The sequence below is a fragment of the Myotis lucifugus genome, unplaced genomic scaffold, assembly GCF_000147115.1.
Source record: "Myotis lucifugus unplaced genomic scaffold, Myoluc2.0 scaffold_27, whole genome shotgun sequence".
Lineage (NCBI taxonomy): Eukaryota > Metazoa > Chordata > Mammalia > Chiroptera > Vespertilionidae > Myotis > Myotis lucifugus.
Window position 1 is genome coordinate 1678110 of NW_005871075.1, and position 20241 is coordinate 1698350.

General features: G+C 39.4%; 1 protein-coding gene across 1 annotated transcript in view; it reads right to left on the reverse strand.

Annotated features, from left to right (window-relative positions):
• Positions 1–20241, reverse strand: part of PRKDC (protein kinase, DNA-activated, catalytic polypeptide) — a 187828-nt gene that overhangs the window by 99933 nt on the left and 67654 nt on the right. The window contains 9 exon segments of the mRNA XM_023751911.1: positions 7351–7478; positions 9649–9816; positions 11195–11299; positions 11671–11856; positions 14617–14820; positions 15622–15780; positions 16431–16563; positions 16992–17200; positions 18353–18576. Coding sequence (XP_023607679.1) covers positions 7351–7478; positions 9649–9816; positions 11195–11299; positions 11671–11856; positions 14617–14820; positions 15622–15780; positions 16431–16563; positions 16992–17200; positions 18353–18576 — 1516 coding nt within the window.

Sequence of the window (20241 nt, forward strand, 5' to 3'; positions counted from 1 at the left end):
AAATTGCCAATGATTACAAATTAGAAAAAAACATTTAAAGATCATATATATTTTTAAAAAGTAATAAAAAGGCATTTGTACATAAATCATATAATTTTACTCATACCAAGAAATCTTCATGACAAATTTAGGCATTAGGAAAAAGAATTTTTTTCATTTCCTCTCAAATCTGGTCTTTGGAGAACATCTAAAAGAATTTGAGCCCTGCCCTGACTGGTTTGGCTCAGTGGATAGAGCGTCGGCCTGCGGACTGGAGGGTCCCGGGTTCGATTCCGGTCGGGGGCATGTACCTTGGTTGTGGGCACATCTCCGGTGTGGGGTGTGCGGGAGGCAGCTGATCGATGTTTCTCTCTCATCGATGTTTCTAGCTCTCTGTCCCTCTCCCTTCCTCTCTGTAAAAAATCAATAAAAATATTTTTTTTAAAAGAATTTGAGCCCTAACCGATGTTTCTATCTCTCTCTCTCCCTTCCTCTCTATAAAAAAAACCAATAAAATATATATTTTTTAAAAAATTTGAGAAAGTCTAGACCTAAAGATGATCACATTTACAGAATCTAAAACTCATGAATTATGATTTTAAAATTCTAGTCTCTTCCTCGTAATGAAATACCATTCCTATTTGCTATATAGAGATATATTTAGCTGGCCCTTTATTTTCTAATGTTGGAAATCAGATATTTGAATGATCTCCTATAAGGATTTATCTATAAATCTATAAAATTAAGACTACAGAGTTAGTTTCTTCACCTATAAAAATAAGAGGTTAGGAGTAAACAAACATTACAATCCTTTCCAATCCTAAAATCCCAATGCTCAGAAGTTAGATATAAATCAGAGCAAAAATATTAGATTCAGAAGGCAATTCAATCATAAAATTTTAAGGTTGCAGGACACTACTAGTTGCAACATGGGATTTTGTTATATTCATTTGGTCACTGTCTTAGACTTAAATTCTCTTGAGGCTCTTCCTATATTCAGCACAGTAGAAATGAACAGCCCTAAAACATCCAAATCATACAAATAAAAAATTTGATTTAAAAAATGGGCCAACAGATTATTTACTGAAATGTAAAGGCAAATGAACATTAAATATATGAGTATATGCTCTATTCACACATAAGAAAATTAACTCAAATTAGAGCAAAATTGAGAGTTTTTCTAAAATAAAAAATTGGGAAAAAATATAAATATTTGACAATATACTCTATTGTCAAAACTGTGATAAAATAAGCATTCTCATACATTGCTGTAGGGAATACAAATATAGCCCCAAAAGAAGGTATGTGGTAACGTCTAGCAAAATTACAGATGCATTTAACTTCTATGTTAGGATTCCATTCCAAAGAATTATTGGCAAAATACAAAATGACATATACACAGGGTGATTCGGTGTCATTTAAAATTTTTTCAATTAGTTTACATTCAATATTATTTTATTGGCTTCATATGTACAGCATAAAATTCATTAAACAATCAAATACTTTACAGTGGGGTCCATCAATATTTCAGGTACCCACATGGCACTGTACATAGTGATTACAATATTAATGAGTATATTCCCTATGCTATACTTAACATCCCAGGAAAATAAGAACTACTTACTTGTAGTTCTTTTTTTTTTTAATAATAAATCTTTATTGTTCAGATTGTTACAGTTGTTCCCCCCCACCTGGTTTCCACCCAACCCCATGTCCTTACCACCCCCCCTACTGTCCTCGTCCATAGGTGTATGATTTTTGTCCAGTCTCTTCCCTCACCCCCCACACCCCTTTCCCCCTGAGAACTGTCAGTCCACTCCCTTTCTATGCCCCTGATTCTATTATATTCACCAGTTTATTCTGTAAATCAGATTTTTTATTCACTTGATTTTTTGATTCACTTGTTGATAGATATGTGTTTGTTGTCACTTTGTTGTTCATAATTTTTATCTTTACCTTTTTCTTCTTCTTCCCCTTCTTAAAGAATACCCTTCAGCATTTCATATAATACTGGTTTGGTACTCCTTTAGCTTCTTCTTATCTGTGAAGCTTTGCTGGGTAGAGTAATCTTGGTTGTAGGTCTTTGCTATTCATCACTTTGAGTATTTCTTGCCATTCCCTTCTGGCCTGCATGGTTTCTGTTGAGAAATCAGCTGACAGTCGTATGGGTACTCCCTTGTAGGTAATTAACTGTTTTTCTCTTGATGCTTTTAAGATTCTCTCTTTGTCTTTTGCCCTTAACATTTTAATTATGATGTGTCTTGGTGTGGTCCTCTATGGATTCCTCTTGTTTGGGATTCTCTGCGCTTCCTGGACTTGTAAGTCTATTTCTTTCAACAGGTAGGGGAAGTTTTCTGTCATTATTTCTTCAAATAGGTTTTCAATATCTTGCTCTCTCTCTTCTTCTGGCACCCCCATAATTCAGATGTTGGTATGCTTGAAGTTGTCCCAGAGGCTCCTTACACTATCTTCATATTTTGGATTCTTTTTGCTTTTTCCATTTGGGTGTTTTTTGCTTCTTTGTATTTCAAATCTTTGACTTGATTCTTGGGGGTCTCTAGTCTGCTGTTGGATCTCTGTATATTATTCTTTATTTCAGTAAGTGTATGCTTAATTTCTAATTGGTCCTTTTTCATATCCTTAAGGGTCTCACTAAATTTCTCGGAGGTTTCTAGAAGATTCTTGAGTAACCTTATAACCGTGGTTTTGAACTCTATATCCAATAGTTTGCTTTCCTCCATTTCTTTCATTTGTGACATGTTTCTTTGTCTCCGTATTTTGGCTGCTTCCTTGTGTTGATAGAGTGGCTTTGTGTGCTAGGTGTCCTATAGGGCCCAGTGGCTCAGCCTCCCTAATTACCTGAGGTGGACACTCTTGGTTCACCCCTTTGTGGGCTGTGTGCACAGTCTTGTTGTAGTTTAGTCTTTGATTGCTGTTGGTATCACTGGAAGGAATTGACCACCAGGCCAATTGGCTGTGAGGACCATCTGTGTTTACAATGGGAGAACTGCTTTGCTGGAGACACCCTTATGGAGCAGGACTTGCTTCAGTGGGGCTTTGGTGCTCACTGAGTCTGCCCCTTGAGTGTGTCGCTTATGGATGTGAAGAGTTGTACTCTGATATGGTCTCACTCTGACCACTGGGTACACTGGCTCTTGGATCTCCAAGGAGGTGAAAAGTCAGCCACTGCCTGAGACCACCCAGCAGGAGCTACAGAGAGATCTGCAGATTCCTCCTCTTTGTTTGGGGTTTGGAAATGCCCAGATAAGGCCCAGCTGTGAAGCAATGCAGGCTGCTGTCTAGGGCTTCTTTTGGAAGCTTTGGCACTCTTTGACCCAGCTGCAGTTTGTTAGGTTTTAGATTGCAAAAGAACAGGCCATTCATATGCAAAAGCCTCTGCTCACAGCTTGGGTGGGGTTGTAAATTGGGTGGGGCGGGGTCTCAGGGAATCATCAGAGCAGAGCAAACCACAATAGCTACCAGTCTGCTCTGTCTCAGAGAGGACCCGGGGTCTCTGTGTCCTGTGGCCCCGTGCAGGAACAATAATCGCTGCAAGCACCTCTGCGAGAAAGCCACCCTCGTGTTCCGGCCCAATGCCAAACAGTCCAGTTTCTTCCTGTATGAGTCTGGGTCCCCAGAGTCTCGCCTGGAACTGGATTTCAGAGCAATTGGGAGGTGTATCTCCCTCCCAATTAAAAAAGACAACAGCGTGCCCAGTTGCCAGCCCATTTCCATGCGTGCCTCTGTACCTCTGCACTTCCGCACCTCTGCACCTCCTTCCAGTTTCAATGTGCTTTTCTCTTTCTTTCTAGTTGTAGAATTTCCACTCAGCCAGCCTTCCCATGGTTCTGGATGATATCCGTTTTGTCGTTTAGTTGTAGTTTTGATGTGGTTGTGCGAGGCAGCAAGTACAAGTGTGTACCTATGCCGCCATCTTGGTTCCTCTCCCCTACTGTAGTTAATCCCTATACCTCTTCATGCAGTCCTCCAAACCCCCACACTCTGTGGCAAAGATCAGTCTGTTTCCTGTATATCTATAAGTCCGTTTCAATTTTGTTAGCTTATTTTGCTCTTTAGATTCCACATATAAGTGAAATCACATGGTATTGGTCTTTATCTGTCTAACTTATTTCACTTACTATAATACCTTCCAGGTCCATCCATGTTGTTGCAAATGGTAATATTTCATTTTTTATGGCTCAGTAATATTTCACTGATAGTCTATTGATAGGCACTTGGGTTGTGTCTATATCATGGCTAATGTAAATAATGCTGCTATGAACATAGGGGTGTATATATGCTATGAACATAAGGATGTGTATATTCTTTCAAATTAATGTTTTTGGTTTCTTCAGATATATACACAAAAGTGGAATTGCTGGGTCCTAAGGCAGTTCCATTTTTAAATTTTGATGAACTTCCACACTGTTGTCCATAATGGCTGCACAAATTTGCATTCCTACCAAAAATGCATGAGGGTTTGCTTTTCTCCACATACTTGCTAACACTTGTTTGTTGATTTATTGATTATAGCAATTCTGACAGGTGTAAAGTGAAATCTCACTGTGGAGTGAATTTGCATTTTTTTTATTATTAGTGACATTCAGCATGTTTTCATGTCTATTGGCCATCTGTATGTCCTCTTTGGAGAAATGTCTATTCGTGTCCTCTGCCCATTTTTAAATTAGACTGTTTTGGGGGTTTTTTGGAGTTCAGTTGTATGCATTCTTTATAAAATTTAGATACTAACTTCTTATGAGATGCATCATTGGTGAGTCTCTTCTGCCATTCAGTAGGTTGTCATCTTGTTTTGTTGATGGTTTCCTTTGCTGTGCAAAAACTTTTTAGTTTGATGGAGTCCCAGTTGTTTATGGTTTCCTTATTACCATTATTTTGACCTCTGTATCTAGTAGTTCAGTTCTTTTTCTGAAGATTTGTCCTATTCTTTCATTAGATACAAATTTCTATCTCTTCATTTTGAGTTGAGTCCATGACTATTTCTATTTTTTGGTAGTTCTGCTATGTCTCCCAGTCTTGACAAAGTGGCCTTATGGAGAAAATGTCTTGTGAGGCCAAGTAGTGCATTCTCCCTGGTCACCTGCCAGGTGCTCTAGGGGTGTCTGCTATGTGGGTTTGTTTCCTCCTGTTGTAGTTGAGCCTCAATTGCCGCTGGCACATCAGTAAGTTGGGTTGAACCTCAGGGTGACCACGTTCAGGGCTGGTTGTAACTAGAGCAGATGAGCAGTTGTTTGGAGACTGACCCGACAGAATAGCAATGGCTTTAGCCGTGCTCTGGTGCCATCAAGTCTGCCTTTCGGGTATGTCATTGGTAAAGCTGGTTGGGTGGTGCCCTGGTGTGGTCTGAAGAGGGCCACTGCATGTGCTCATTCTAGAGCCTCTTGGGAGGTGCTTCAGTGCAGGTCAAGGTCACCCACTGCTGGAGCCTTTTGGTAGGAGCTACAGAGTCATCTGCAGTTGGTTGCTGCTCTTCCTTGTCTTGGAGGTGCCTGTGGAGGCTACTCAGGCAACCCAGATCGCTGCCGCTTGTGCTGGGCTTGGGCCCTTTTGATGGGCACCATGATGTGAGTGGAGGCCAGCTGCCACTTGTGCCAGGATTGTGGCTGCTTTGTTGAAGCTTCGTTCCTGACTCAGACTGGCTGTTGGCTTATGCCAGGGTTGGGGCCACGTGATGGGAGTTACAATGCAAACTGAGGGCGACTGCTCCTTGCGCTGGGCTTTGGCTGCTTAGCGAGTTACAATGCCAGTGGATGCCTGTTTGGGTTTTTCGACCGTGAGATTTAGGGGAAGTGTGCAGAGCTAAGGCAGGGCACTTGTGTGCTTGTGTGAAGGAGACGGTGGAAAAGGCTCAGGCCAGGCGAACAATATGGGCTGGGCAGGGTGTCAGGAAGTCACCGGGGCAGGGTGAACAGTGTTAGCAAGGTTAATGGAGAGCTGAGATTTAGTGCCTGCCTGTACCAGCACAGCTGGGTGGGAGGATAGCTCTCCAAAGAAACAATGGCGCCAATGCTTTTGTCCCCAGAGAGAACTGCTCTTACCCCTCCCCCTCCAGCCCTCACCCTGAAGTTAGTTTATTTAGTACCTCCCGAAATACTCCCACCACTCTGCATGGTCTCCTTGAGACCTACGTCTTAGCCTCCCACAAGTCCTTAGTCTTTCTTGAATGCAATCCCACTGGTTTTCACAGCCAGATATTATGGGGACTCCTCAGCAATGACACCCTGGGTTGGAGAACTGTGTGTGGGGCTGGAACCCCCACTCAGGGGGACCTCCTCAGCAGAAATACCCCTCCTGTTTCTTAACCATCACACCATAGGTGTGGGACCTGCCCATTTCATATCTCCCTCCCACCTACCAGTCTCAACATGGCTTCTTCTTTATATCCTTAGTAACAGAAATTCTGTTTAGTCTTCAGGTGGTTCTCAGTGATGACTGTTTCATTTCAAAGAACAATTATTAGTTTCATTATTTTTCTTCACCATTTCTCTGATTTCAATTTCATTAATTTTCACTCTAATCTTTTTTTAAAAAATATATTTTGATTTTTTACAGAGAGGAAGGGAGAGGGATAGAGAGTCAGAAACATCAATGAGAGAGAAACATCGACCAGCTGCCTCCTGCACACCCCCTACTGGGGATGTGCCCGCAACCAAGGTACATGCCCTTGACTGGAATCGAACCCAGGACCCTTCAGTCCGCAGGCTGACGCTCTATCCACTGAGCCAAACCGGTCAGGGCCACTCTAATCTTTATTATTCTTTTCCTTCAATATGCCTTCATTTTAAGTTTTATTTTTAGATTTTAATGTGAAAGTTTAGTTTGTGAATTCAGGATCTTTCTTATTTTTTCATATAGGCATTAATAGACATAAATTCTCCTTTAAGCCCTGCTTTTGCTGCATTGCAGATATTTGGATATGCTTTATCTATTCAGATCAAAATGTGATTTGATTTCCCTTATTTCTTTTTTGATGCAAGGGTTATTTAGAAATGCCATTTAATTTTTTTTAAAGCCAATAAAAAGAAATAAGTTACTAATTCATGCTACATCATGGATGAATCTCAAAAACGTGCTGAATAAAGAACCCAGGCATAAGAGGGGTGATGAAGCTGGGAAATGCTGATGCTTGTTTAATCTGAAGAATCATTCATAGTTTTACTTTCAACTCTGAGTATGTTTGAAATTGTCAAGATAAAAATCTTTTTATTTCTTACGAAAAACAAAATAAAATTTAGTTGTAAGAGTTGAGTGTAACTGTCACTCAACTTTTTTTTGAAACAGAGAAAATAAATTTTCCTCAGAAACATAATGTATATGGTTCCTGGCATCCCAGACTATAATAGAATGACTTACTTTCTGGCAATCTTTTTGAAAGTGGATTGAAATAAATCTTCCATAATGTGTTGTTGTTCTCGACAAAGAAGTTCTGTCATCAACTGCAATAATGTAGGACTTTGAGATAATTCCAATGCATCTAAAAACTGCAACAACAAAAAAAGTCAAAATACATAACAATAATGATAATAATAATTTTGTTGGATTTTCATTTTTGTTTTGTATTTAACAGTTCTAATAAAATATAGAGAGATTATAACAGAATTTCACAGAGAATTAAGAAATACTTCCTGGCCAGCATGGCTCTGTAGTGAACATACACCTACACCAGGAGGTCAGGTTCAATTCCCAGTTAGAGCACATGTCCGGGTTGTGGGCTCAATCTTCAATGTGGGGCGTGCAGGAGGCAGCCAGTCTCATTCATTACTGATCGATCTCCCCCCCCTCTCTCTCTCTCTCTCTCTCTCTCTCTCCCCCCTCTTCCTCTCTGAAATAAATTTAAAAAATATTTTTTAAAAAGTGGATAGAGCGTCAGCCTGTGGACTGAAGGGTCCCAGGTTCGATTCCGGCCAAGGGCACATGCCTGGGTTGCAGGCTCAATCCCCAGTAGGGGGTGTGCAGAAGGCAGCCTATCAATGATTCTCTCTCATCATTGATGTTTCTATCTCTCTCTCCTTCTCCCTTCCTCTCTGAAATCAATAAAGAAATATATATTTTTAAAAAAAGAAACACTAATATTTTAGTCATTTTTGCAGATATAATAAATGTTACACATAAAATAATTTTGTTAAATGTTTGAGTTTTGATTTTGGGGGTTTTGCAGACATTTTTCCCTCTAACAACTTTTAGGATTTTCTCTTTATCCTCAGGTTCTAAAATTCCATAACCATGGGCCTTCACTGAGGTTATTTCCCTTCACCATTCTAGGTACTCTGTGGTGTGAAGTCTTTTATTCTGGAGATGTTTGTCTTTCAACACCATCGTACGTTTACAGATGTCTAGGCTGCTCATATAACATTCTGCTCTTTACTCTCCCAACTTCCATCTCAATGTCTATTTGTTCTTCTTTCTAAGGGATATACTCGATTTTACCTTGTGTTCAATAGAGAACCGAGGCAGTCACCACCTTAACCAGGCCACAAGACTTGAGGCAACTAACAATGGGACAGTGACACGATTGGCCTCCTGATGTGCTGCTGTTGCCAAAACGATTAGCCTGAATCTCATGACCAATCTTTAGGCCTCACTCCAGTTTAGAGGAAATGCAGAGGATTAGGGACAAGTTAAACAATAAAACAAAGATGGGCCAACAGCCAAAAGTAGTACTCTGGTTTCTTCCAAAAATTCAATGTCATAAAAAATTTACAAAATGGGGTGAAGTAGTTCTAGATTAAATGATATGAGAGACATGACAATTCAATGCAATCATTAATTAAATCCCGGTTTGAAAAAACACAGCTCAACATGGGGCATCTAAAGAAATGTGAATATGGACTACATTACACATGATATTAGAGGAGCGTGAATTTGCTTAGGTATGATAACAGTATTGTGGCTTATTCATAGGACATGCATGCTGAAGTATTTAGGAATGAAGTATCATGATGTCTGAAACCAACTTGCAAATGTTTCAGCCAAAACACACACATACACACACACACACACACACTCTCTCTCTCTCTCTCTCTCTCTCTCTCTCTCTCTCTCTCTCTCTCTCTCTCTCTCTCTCTCTCACAACAAAACAAAGCAAATATGACAGAATGCTAACTATTCAATATAGAAGATGGTAATATGAATGGCTTGTTTCACTATTCTTTCCATTTTTCTGTATGCTTGGAAAACAGTATATAAAAAGAATGGGGAAGAGAGAATCTATGTGGATGGTGGTATTTGTACACTGGTCTTTCCATGAGGCTATCTGGCTTCCTTACACAATGGAGACTGGGTCCCACAGAGAAGGGCCCCAGGAAGTAATGTTGGAAGTCACACAGCATTACTTCCACTGCATTCTTTTGTTGAGTCTTTAAGGCCAACCCATCCACAATGGGAGGAAACTCAGACTTTGCCTTTCAATGGAAAAGCCACATAAAATATTTCACAATTTAAAATGAGGGAAGAAAGTGAATTCCAAAGGATTTAGATATGCATCTGCCTCCAGTTACCCAGCTTTCAAAATGAATTAAATTGGATTCTTAAAGTTAGAACACTTTTCTAATTCTGAATATTTCTCTTACTTTTCTTCATCACAAATGTAATAGAAAAAAACACAAATAAAAATTAATGTTTTCATTTTACTTGGTGCTACTAAAAACTAACCTTTTTCATGAAGTCCACATAATTATTGTACTGCAGAGTTCCTGGGGCAAATTCTTCAGACTTCATAGGGAAATTAGAAATGATGATCTTTTCAAGAACATGCTTAAGGTTCTCAAGACTGCCTCCAGTAAGATTGGTGAAGAATGGAAGAAGAATTATAGCTTGACCCTGTGGAGCAATGCAGATACGAAATTGCACTAGTCGTGGCTTACAGATTCTACAGAATAAATAAATTACTGCTTCTAAAGAGTTTGCAAATAAAATGTTATATAGATTCAAAAAAAGACTTCAGAATACCTTCTAGATTACAGAAAAAAACAATCTGAACGCAATGCTGTATCATGGCTTCTACTCTAGAGGGAAGTGAGCCAACTCAGGGCTATATACATGCAAATAAAAAGGACATTGTATGATGATTCTATATGTCATTTCTCCTAAAAATATACTAGATAAATTTTTAGTGGAACGAACATCTTGAATAACCTATGGGGTAATTTACAAATATTCCTTGCAGAACTCACTCCTTGCAGAACTCACTCCAAACTTCATACCAAGCTTCAAAGAAACTAGGATGTGTTTCCTACATCCCTTGTATGAAGGTAAGTTCGCAGACTCTCTCCTACTGAGAAATGAGAAACTTGATTAATCACATAGACGGGAATATTCCAAGGAAATCTTCATGATCCAGTAAAAAAAAACAAAACTGATTTTCAAGAAGGAAAAAAAAAAGATGGTTTTCATTAAGGCCACATTTTATTAGAGTGTAAAATGTAATTATTAAAGAACTTTAAAATTAAAATATGTTCTTGACACTAAAAATTACCAAGATATTTTATATTACTTAACACATTGCGGACCAGTAGTTTTATTGCTAGCTTACTCAGTGGCCAGATAAGCTTCTATTGAACAAATACAAAAAACATTTTACATAAATGTTAAAGGCATGCTTTAAAATTAAATACCCATTGCATTTTGAAGTTATTTATCACATGTTCTTACAAGCTAAAATCTTTTTAAAGAATTCCCGTGATTGGCCACAAGCCTTAGAACAAAAAACAAGAATTCTCGTGATCCATCCGCAATGTATTAATAGAAAAATGATTAACGATAAATTCTGTCATTCATTAATTAATACAGCAATTCTCAGAAAAGCCCATTTGAATCATCTATATGCAAAGACAAATGTTAATCCTTCTAAGTATGGTAATTTTTTTCTGGTTAAACTTATCTTTTTGGAGATCAGATAACATGACGCCAGGGGGTTCCTTCAAGGTGATGGGCAGGAGTGACTGCAGTTGAAACAAGCAGCCCACAGACAGATGGCTAATGAGGTTGGATAATAAGTACATGGGGGCTTACTGTGCTAGCCTCCTGGCTTTTGAATGTTTAAAATTTTTTCATTATAAAACGTAGTAAACATAAATAAGCACAAATGGAAAAATAATGAAGAATGTAATCTGAAAAAACATCTTTTTACTACTTACTTTTAAAATTTTTTATTGTTGAAAGTATTACATATATCCCTTTTTCCCCCTTTACTATTTACCTTTAAATGTAGACCCAACTTCGAATCAGCAAGTATACTAGTGTATGTTGTAAAGACTTCAGGGAATGCACTGTGACTTGTATTAAAAGACACCGATGAATCAATCTAAAGGAGAGGAAATAAAAACATGATACATTACTATATCATGTCTCCAATTTCCTTAACACAGTTTTTAAATGTTTTAATTTCAGAAATGACCTATAAATTTGTTCCTGGGCTTCAATAATATGTCAGCAATTCTTGTTCTAAAATACTTTAAAACTATCTGATAAGACAATGCATGGAAAGGTACACTAAAAACATAAAGTATAAGAAATGATAATGAAGTAAAATAATAGAAGTGTAATGAGTAAGATATTTATCAATTGTCCAGTTAAAACACTTTTTATTTATCAAACCTCCATCACATTTTTAAAAATACAAACTGGAGTCCAAAACAACGAACACAACTGTATTTTTAAGGTCTCTCAAAATACCTGCAGAATTTTTGCCAGCAAGGTCAGCACTGCCATTTTACTTTCAGGAGCAGAGTCTTTGGCCCACCACAAATCACACTTCTTCCAGTTTTGCAGAATTACAGTCACAAGTTTCAGTCCTTGGTCTTTCTGACTGGCCCGATCCCTGAAGCTCTGGTCTAACATCCCATTCAAAACGGTGCTCACCTAAAACAATTGTGTGGTGATTGAAGACAAATTCTTAACATTAAGACCGACATGTACAACAAAATTTACTTTCATTTCAAAGCTATTCTGGGGAAATAAAGATGTTAATTTTATAATAGTTGTTCACTTCACAACTCTTCAAATTTGAGAACAGGGCTTTAACATATAAATTTTCCCATAAAAGTATACGGTGTCTCATTTACGAAATCATGTTCACACTGCTATTTCCTATTTCTTAGTTAGGGGCATTCTCGATGGGCAGAGGAGTAGCTTTCTTCTGTCACCATCACCACCACACGTGCACGTGCATGTGTACACTCCCATCCACACTCCTGCACATGAGTACACATGCACACAGGATTGCATGCACACATTTCCTTTCCCATCACCTTTTCAACAGTGTTTTCTATTTGGCTGGAAAAATATCCACTATTTCTATCATTATGACAATGTAAACATTTTCACAAATGATCCAAGTCATATACTACCAATACTTTTCCTTTCTTGCACATTTTGATGTCACTGAAGTTAATACTTGTTTACTTTCTTTGCTGTTTTCCATGTGCCTACCATTATTCGTCATCAAATTCTCTCAATTTAATCTCCACAAGATAGTTAAACGTATCAAGAAGTCCATCAGTTCCACCTCTGGGGAGCCAGCGCTCACTCTGGAAATGCTGGTGACCACTGCCCTCTGGGTCTCACTAGGAGACCCTCTGCGAGGCCCGTGAACTTCCCTGATCCAGCATCATCCTCTTTCTTGGCTGACTGCCTTGCTTAGTGAAGTCCTCTCCAGCAGCCCCTGAGAGAAGTGCACAGAAAATACTTTCCTTTGAGAAACGGCACACCTGAGACGTGCACTTGACCTTCACACATAACTGACCATCCGGCGGATTCAGAACTCCATGTTGGAAATCTTCTTTCCTGAACTGTGAGGGAAATTTGGCACAGTCTTCCAGCGTCCACTTTGCTGCTACAGAGATAAAAGCAACCCAATTTCCTGATCCTTTTAATGTAATCAGGCTTTCTCCCATCGTCGCTTGTCGGGATCGTTCCTAACAGTGAAACCCCAGGTGCTGAACTTCCAGAAATACACACCTGTTCTCACACACCGTGCTGGACACTCAATGGCCTTCTTCCGTCTGGACACTCAAGGTCTTCATTTCTGGGAAATTCTCCTCAGCTGTGCAAGTCTGTCTTCCCTCTGAGGCAGAGGCCCTGCTACTAGACCTTGTACTTGATCCCAAGTTTCCTCATCTTTCTCTCCTGTTTTGTTTTGTCTTTTTTCCTCTACTCTTTGTGAGAGTCCCTGAATTTTATCTTCCAGTCCCATTTTATTTTTAATTTCTGATGCTTATGCTTAATTCTCCCCAATTTCGTTTGTTCTCAGATGTTTCTTTTCAGCAGCAAGTCTTGTTCCATGGATACACTATCTTCTCTCATCTTTCTGACTTTTTTTTTTTCTTTTTACATTTCCATCTCACTGAATAGTCTCTGCTTCAAGTGTCTTGTTCCTTGCCTGTCCCTTTTAGAATCCCCTTCCTCGGGCTTGGTATTATTTTGCTGTTGGTACACGTCAAGGGGCTGATCAGAAACACTATCCAGTGGGCAGGGCTTACTGGCCAGGATGGTCACTGGAAACTGATCTGGCTGGGCAGTGAGTATATATAGCAGCTTTGTTTTCTCTTAGTCTTGTTAAAATATTCTGATATCCTGCCTGAGAGCATAGTCCTAGAAGACTGTATTCTGGAAGCCAAACTGGGGGAAACACCTCAGCCCTAAAGACCAGAACCGGACCCCTTTCTGAGTTCTGCAGCACAACTGGCTGCCCATCTTCACACTGCTATGGTCGGTCACACTGCAGCTTTCTTGGACTCCGAAGTCTGTTAACGACAACTTGTGCTTTTGCCTTCCAGCCTCCAAAGTGTTGTCACTCTTGTCCTTTTTCCTTTCCTCTGTGTCCTTTAACATTGTACTTTTTTTTTTAACCCTGTTCCTGTCATTTTAGAAGTATTTGAGGTGGAGGTAAAGGCATATGATTTTTATCCATCATCATCAACAGAAGTCTGAATAGTTTAAAAGCTCAAATTGTTATATCTTCTGAGTCTACAATATTTTTATTTCTAACTTTAAAAAATACAAATCCCTAGTGCAATCTATCACAAAATATTCCCCTAAAATAGATAATAAGCACTGTTTGGAATAAAAGCTTAACTCAGTAGGGAATTATACACTCTCCCCTTAAAAGGGTCATTCTACAGGTGAACAGTTTCTGATTGTCTGCAGACCAGGTTAAATTTTAAAATGTTATAAGTTTAGCAAACTAGAGTCAACTGAATATGAAGTACTGATCTCCAAAGGTTCAATGCGAGGGGACATGTGGGCTACAGCAGGAACGTGCAGGAAATGATCCCGGAACGAACAGGACCAGCGAGGGGCTGGAGGAGAAACAAAGGCAGGCTTGGCCTCAGGACAGGCTTATGAGCTCCAATGCCAAAGCCTGACAAAAAGTCATTATCTACATAGCTGTGCCTTACAAAATTAGGCCTAGAGAGATTAGGGGCAAAAATCAATGTTTCAACAACCATTATTAACTATTCATTAAGGTGCTGTTGTTTTTTTCCCTTTGGTTTTGTTGTTAAGCATTGGCAAGAGATTTAAACCTTCCAGGAAGAAATCTTGTTTTGTTTTAGTAATATATTTCAGGAATACAAACATTATATAAGAAAATAAACTTTACTTAAAGTAAAATCTCATTACCATTTTGGGATTATCTACAGATGATTTCATGAGCTCCAGTACGGCAAGATCTAGATTTTTCAACAATTCAGTGTTGACGGTGTCTGAGAACAAGCTGTAGAAATACTCTCCGTGGTAGAAGCTGACGATGTTCCTCTGGGACCCTCCTGAGGCCGGCATGGACAGCTCTGCTGTGTCCAGGAGAAGCCTCACCAGGCACTCACACTGAGAAGATGAGGGAAGGGCGGTAACAGCAACACACGTCTTAAATGTTACAGAAAGACTCCTTGGGTAGCTAATAACTTTGAAAGTGGAAAATCGCACAAGAGCCTGGTATTTAAAGGCCAGGGTTCAAATTTAAATTAGATACATTTCAATGAGTCTCCAATTTCTAAGTTTCAATTTGGGAAAGAGATCTTCCCTGACTCATGTTTCTCCCAAATTTCTACACATCTTACTGTTGCTTTGAGAGGAGAGTCTAGTAAAGGAGTCTTTTTAGACAAAGCATGTAATGTGTTTACATGAAGTAGACAAAGGAGCAGAGGCTTCTACTGCAGGAGAAAGACAGGCAGTGAGTGGATGCCCAGAACTGGCTGCAGGTCTGCTCTGCAGCAGAGGCTGAGGCCAGCCTGCAGGTTCAATAGAATGAAGACATTTTTGTGGTGACTCAGTTATCCTTCGGGGGCTCTCCCGAGTCAGCCCCTTGAAGAATTACCAAGGAGAGGGGAAGGAGGGGTCACTGTGCCAACACAGTTCAACTGTATATTCACAAAATGTTCTCTGCCTAAAGTCCTTCTGGGAACAAAGAGCGAGAGACAAAACCTTAATTTGCAAGAATGCTGTTCTATTTCTTTCATTTAAAAAAAAAACACCAGAAACCTTCTAGAAAGTCAGCTCATGTAAATTAATTCAAGTACTTGTGCAGCTAAGAACTTATCCAATAAATTACTGTTTTTAAAGACACAATGCATGTGAGTTACATAGTCACATTATTAGGAGAGCATAGCATGTGGCTGTTTTTCCTACCAATCCTCCAAAAGCAAAGGCCAACTCCAGAAGTCCACTGGCCAATCGCTTACAACTGGGGTCAAGTGAAGGGAGGCACTGTCGTTCGTGTCCAGGAGCGATGCTTTTATAAACCAGGGAAAGAAGCTTTGTGCCAATATAATGATGCTGATCTATAGACTAAAATAAAATCAACAATAAAGTATTAAAAACACACAATTTCACACCTTTTGTTAATTAAAAATTCCACGTTAGCTAACACTGACAACTGCCTTCCAACTGTGAGGAAATGTTTCACTCAACTGCTTTCTACGCTGTTTTTCACTGCCGCTGCCCAGCCACCAAGGCACAGTAGCAGTTAGTCCAGGGGTGGGCAAACTTTTTGACTCGAGGGCCACAATGGGTTCTTAAACTGGACCGGAGGGCCGGAACAAAAGCATGGATGGAGTGTTTGTGTGAACTAATATAAATTCAAAGTAAACATCATTACATAAAAGGGTACGGTCTTTTTTTTTTTTAGTTTTATTCATTTCAAACGGGCCAGATCCGGCCCGAGGGCCGTAGTTTGCCCACGGCTGAGTTAGTCCCCAAAGTTCTTCAGAAGGCGGCTGGAAGTACTCAAATAGACTTTGTTCTATTTTCATTTGACATTGATTAATGTTTATATTTACTTTTATATTTATATTCCTGGTAACACCTACATGTCTAGAAGCAAGTATTTCTATAATTCCCATTTCAGCACCCATAAAGGATGTTCAAAAAAGAATATAAATAAATCGACTAGTTAGCTCATTGAAGCTACGAAACATGTAAAAACAAAATGTGGTTACCTGAGATGGCAATACATCATGCAAAACCCCAGCTCGATGAAGATGTTTACAAGCTGACACGAAAGAAGACAACTTGGCCCTGTCCACGTAAGCATCAGGGCCATACAGGTCAATGCCACAGAGCTCCTCAAAGCTGGCCACAGGAGAAAAGCAAAAAGAAAACGGCGTGAGTGCCGATCTCATTAAATTATGAGGATATACTGAAAAATGTGTGCATTCTGTTATGAATGTATTACTAACTAAATACCCAGCACTCAAATAGCTTACGCAGCCCTGGAAAACAAACATGGCTAACACAAACCCAGGGGCCCGTGCACTAAGCCAGCCACGGAAATCAGCAAAGGCTAAGCCACATGCAAGGCTTGCGTTCAAGGGGCAAGGAAGGCATTTGCTAAACAGATGATTTTCAAACAACTGATGCGATCCTCTGCACCCAACACCCCATTGATGAAGTCCTCCACAACCCTGACCCTGAGCATGACCCGAATGCCCACACGGCTCCCCAGCACGTGCAACCTTAAACTCCAAACCCCTGACCCTGAGCATGACCCGAATGCCCACCTCTGTGCTGTTATTTTTTCCTTGAGGTTCCTCTCTAGAATGTCTTTGTATGGAGACTTCTTCAGTGCTTTCATCAGGTTCACACAAACATCAGGAAGGTGATTCATAATGTGGACATCACTGATATTGAAACCTATGCTCGAGGGCTCACATAAGGTTTTCACCAAGAGTTCCATAAGGTTTGTGTTACATAAATACTTTTCAAGAAGCTGTAAAAGACAGATTTGAATAAGAACACATCTATTAGTCAGAATTAGATTTTCACTATAGTGTAAGGTCCATGAAGTTGGGAAATTTTGCCTGGATAGGACAAGGGTTAGCAAACTTTGTCTATAAAGCGTTGAACAATAAATGTGTTTAGCTTTATGGCCCATACAGTCTCTGCTGCAGCTACTTAAATACTATTCTAGTGGGAAAGCCGCCATGAACAATATGTGAACAAATGAACCTGGATGTGTTCCAATAAAACCTTCTTTGTAAAAAATTTTCATTTGACTTGAGAGAGAGAGAGAGAGAGAGAGGGGGGAGGGGAGAGAGAGAGAGGGAGAGAGAGAGAGAGAGAAATCAATTTTTGTTCCACTTATTCATGCATTCATTGGTACTTCCCGTATGTGCCCTGACCAGGGACTGAACTCGCAACCTTGGCATATTGGATGATGCTCTAATCAATTGAGCTACCTGGCCAGGGTTAAAGCCTTCTTTACAAGAGCAGGTAGCAGGTGGTATCTGGCCTAGGGCCCATAGTTTCCCAGCCCCTGGGTCAGGTCAATGCTGTATCCGCAGGACAGAACCTGGCATACAGTAGGCACTTAGTATATATTAATTAGATGAATTGACTGGAATTTGTTTATATAATAAGCCTGACAGATACACTTATAAATATTTGCTAATTCATGTTTCCTAAGGTAGACATTTGATTGTAGTATGAAAATGCAGTCCTATATAATAAAAGGCTAATGTGCAAATTGTCCCCTTATAAGTTCGACAGCTCGCTATGATGTGCGCTGACTACCAGAAGGAGGAGTGGAACAAAGGAAGGCCCCAGCCAGCAGCCGGCAGCCGGCAGCCAGGGGAAGGAAGGCCCCAATGGGCCCTAATCACCAGCCAGGCCTAGGGACCCTACCGTGCACAAATTTCATGCACCGGGCCCCTAGTATCTAATAAAAATTCAGAAAAACTTTTGTATTTTATTCACACAATGAGCATCTGAAGTACGTGCAGTTTTATTATTCTCAAAAATAGGTAACTCCTACAGCAATGAAAAGTTCTAAGACAGCCCAAACCACTTCTAATAGGCACTTTATACGTATTTTTCCAGTGCCAAGCATTGTCCTCAAATAGAGCAGCAGGAGTGGCCCTACCTTCCAGCCTTCTGGGTAGAGTCTGAGCAGTGTTGTGGTAAATTCCATAATCCGAACGACAATTGTGCATTTGCTGTAATTATATCTTTCTTCCTCTTGTGGGCTGAGTCTGTTATCTGTTATCCCAGGGCCAAAGCTCTTTGTAGCTGCCATGGTATCATGCATAGCAATGCTTTCTAAAAAGAACGTCACCGCTTTCCAAAGTGAAGACTGTGTTTCAGTACCTAGAAAAAATTGCATTAAAATATCAACATTTGTTTTCTCTAACTCCAATGAGATTAATGTGAAACCTCTTCTTTAAATATAGTCACGATGAGTCAAAATTCAAATGTAAAAGAAGACGTTCAAAAAAGTTGAATAAAATGGCACTATTTCTTCTCATTTCAGAATTTCAGAATTAAGACCACCCAAACAGAAATTCAACTTTAAACTCAGAGTAAGAACACATCTACTGAAGATTAGGTCTTGCTTTTCAAACACTAGCTGTGGGAGTATAAATTAATATGATCTTTTTAAAGGGCAATTTGGCAAATCATACCAAAAGCTTTAAAAAAGTGTGTATGCCAATTTCTGTTAAATGTTGAGAGACTCATACGATTTGATCCAGCACTGAAATTTCATTCTACTGAAATAGTTGCAAGATATGTTTATAGGGATGTTCATTTTAGCACTGTTCTTAATAATAGAAAATAGAAACAACCTAAATGTCCTTCAAAGGGTTGACAGAGAGACCAATTATGGCAGTCATCTTCAAACAAGTATATCATAAAATCAATTTCATATCAACCAAATGAACTTTTCCACAAAACTCATCTATCTGAAAATACTCATCTCCACCCCTTTCACAGTTGCCTTTCTCCTGCATAACAAAAGAAACACAGTCCTAGCCGGTTGCTCAGTGGTTAGAGCGTCGGCCCGTGGACTGAAGGGTCTCAGGTTCGATTCCAGTGAAAGGCATGAACCTCGGTTGCAGGCTCGATCCCCAGCGCTAGTCGGGGCACATGCAGGAGGCAACCAATGTCGCTCTCACATCGATGTTTCTCTCTCTGTCTCTCCCCCTCCCTGTCACTCTCTCTAAAAATCAATGGAAAAAATAACCTTGGGTGAGAATAAAAAAAAGGAAGGGAGGAAGGAAGGAAGGAAGGAAGGGAGGGAGGGTGGGGGGGAGAGGGAGGGAGGGAGGGAGGGAGGAAGAAAGATACACTTTTCTCCTCTTCTCAAATTAACTGTAGACCTTTGAAGTCCCAAAAAGACAATTTAAAATAGTGATACATGTGTTGAAAAAATAAGTAAAGGTAATGACTGAATAACAAATCCTTTTATAAGTCTAATGGTGTCCAATTCTTGTTTTCATTAAATTTAAGGAAAATAAATTATACTGTCAAATCATTAAAAAATCATTTTGATGACAGGTCACTATATATTCAAAGAAGTGAGAGAAAATACATTAAGAATTACATTCTCAAATACCAACTATTCTTGACTACACAGACTATGAGTTATGACACATCCCAACCACAGATATGTTAAATGTGGGAACAAAGTCTATTTTAGAATTATTCAAAAATGGCACTTGTTTATTGTGAACAAGTTGTTTTAGTACTAAAATCTAAACGAACAAAAAATATTATAACCATACAATCTTACTTTTTATATATAATAATTATAAAAATGTTTATTATGATTATGTTGTGGTGGTAATGAGTGTAATGTGCCCTAATAACCAATGTAATGATAACACAGAAGAAACCTTTATATAAACACACCCTTTGTTTCAAAGACATAGGTAGAATTATACATAAAAATATAAGCATAAAAGCATAATACTTTAAGATTAAAAAATGTAAGGAGAATGGAGGAGTAATAATAAGACAGGGATTCTGCAAAAT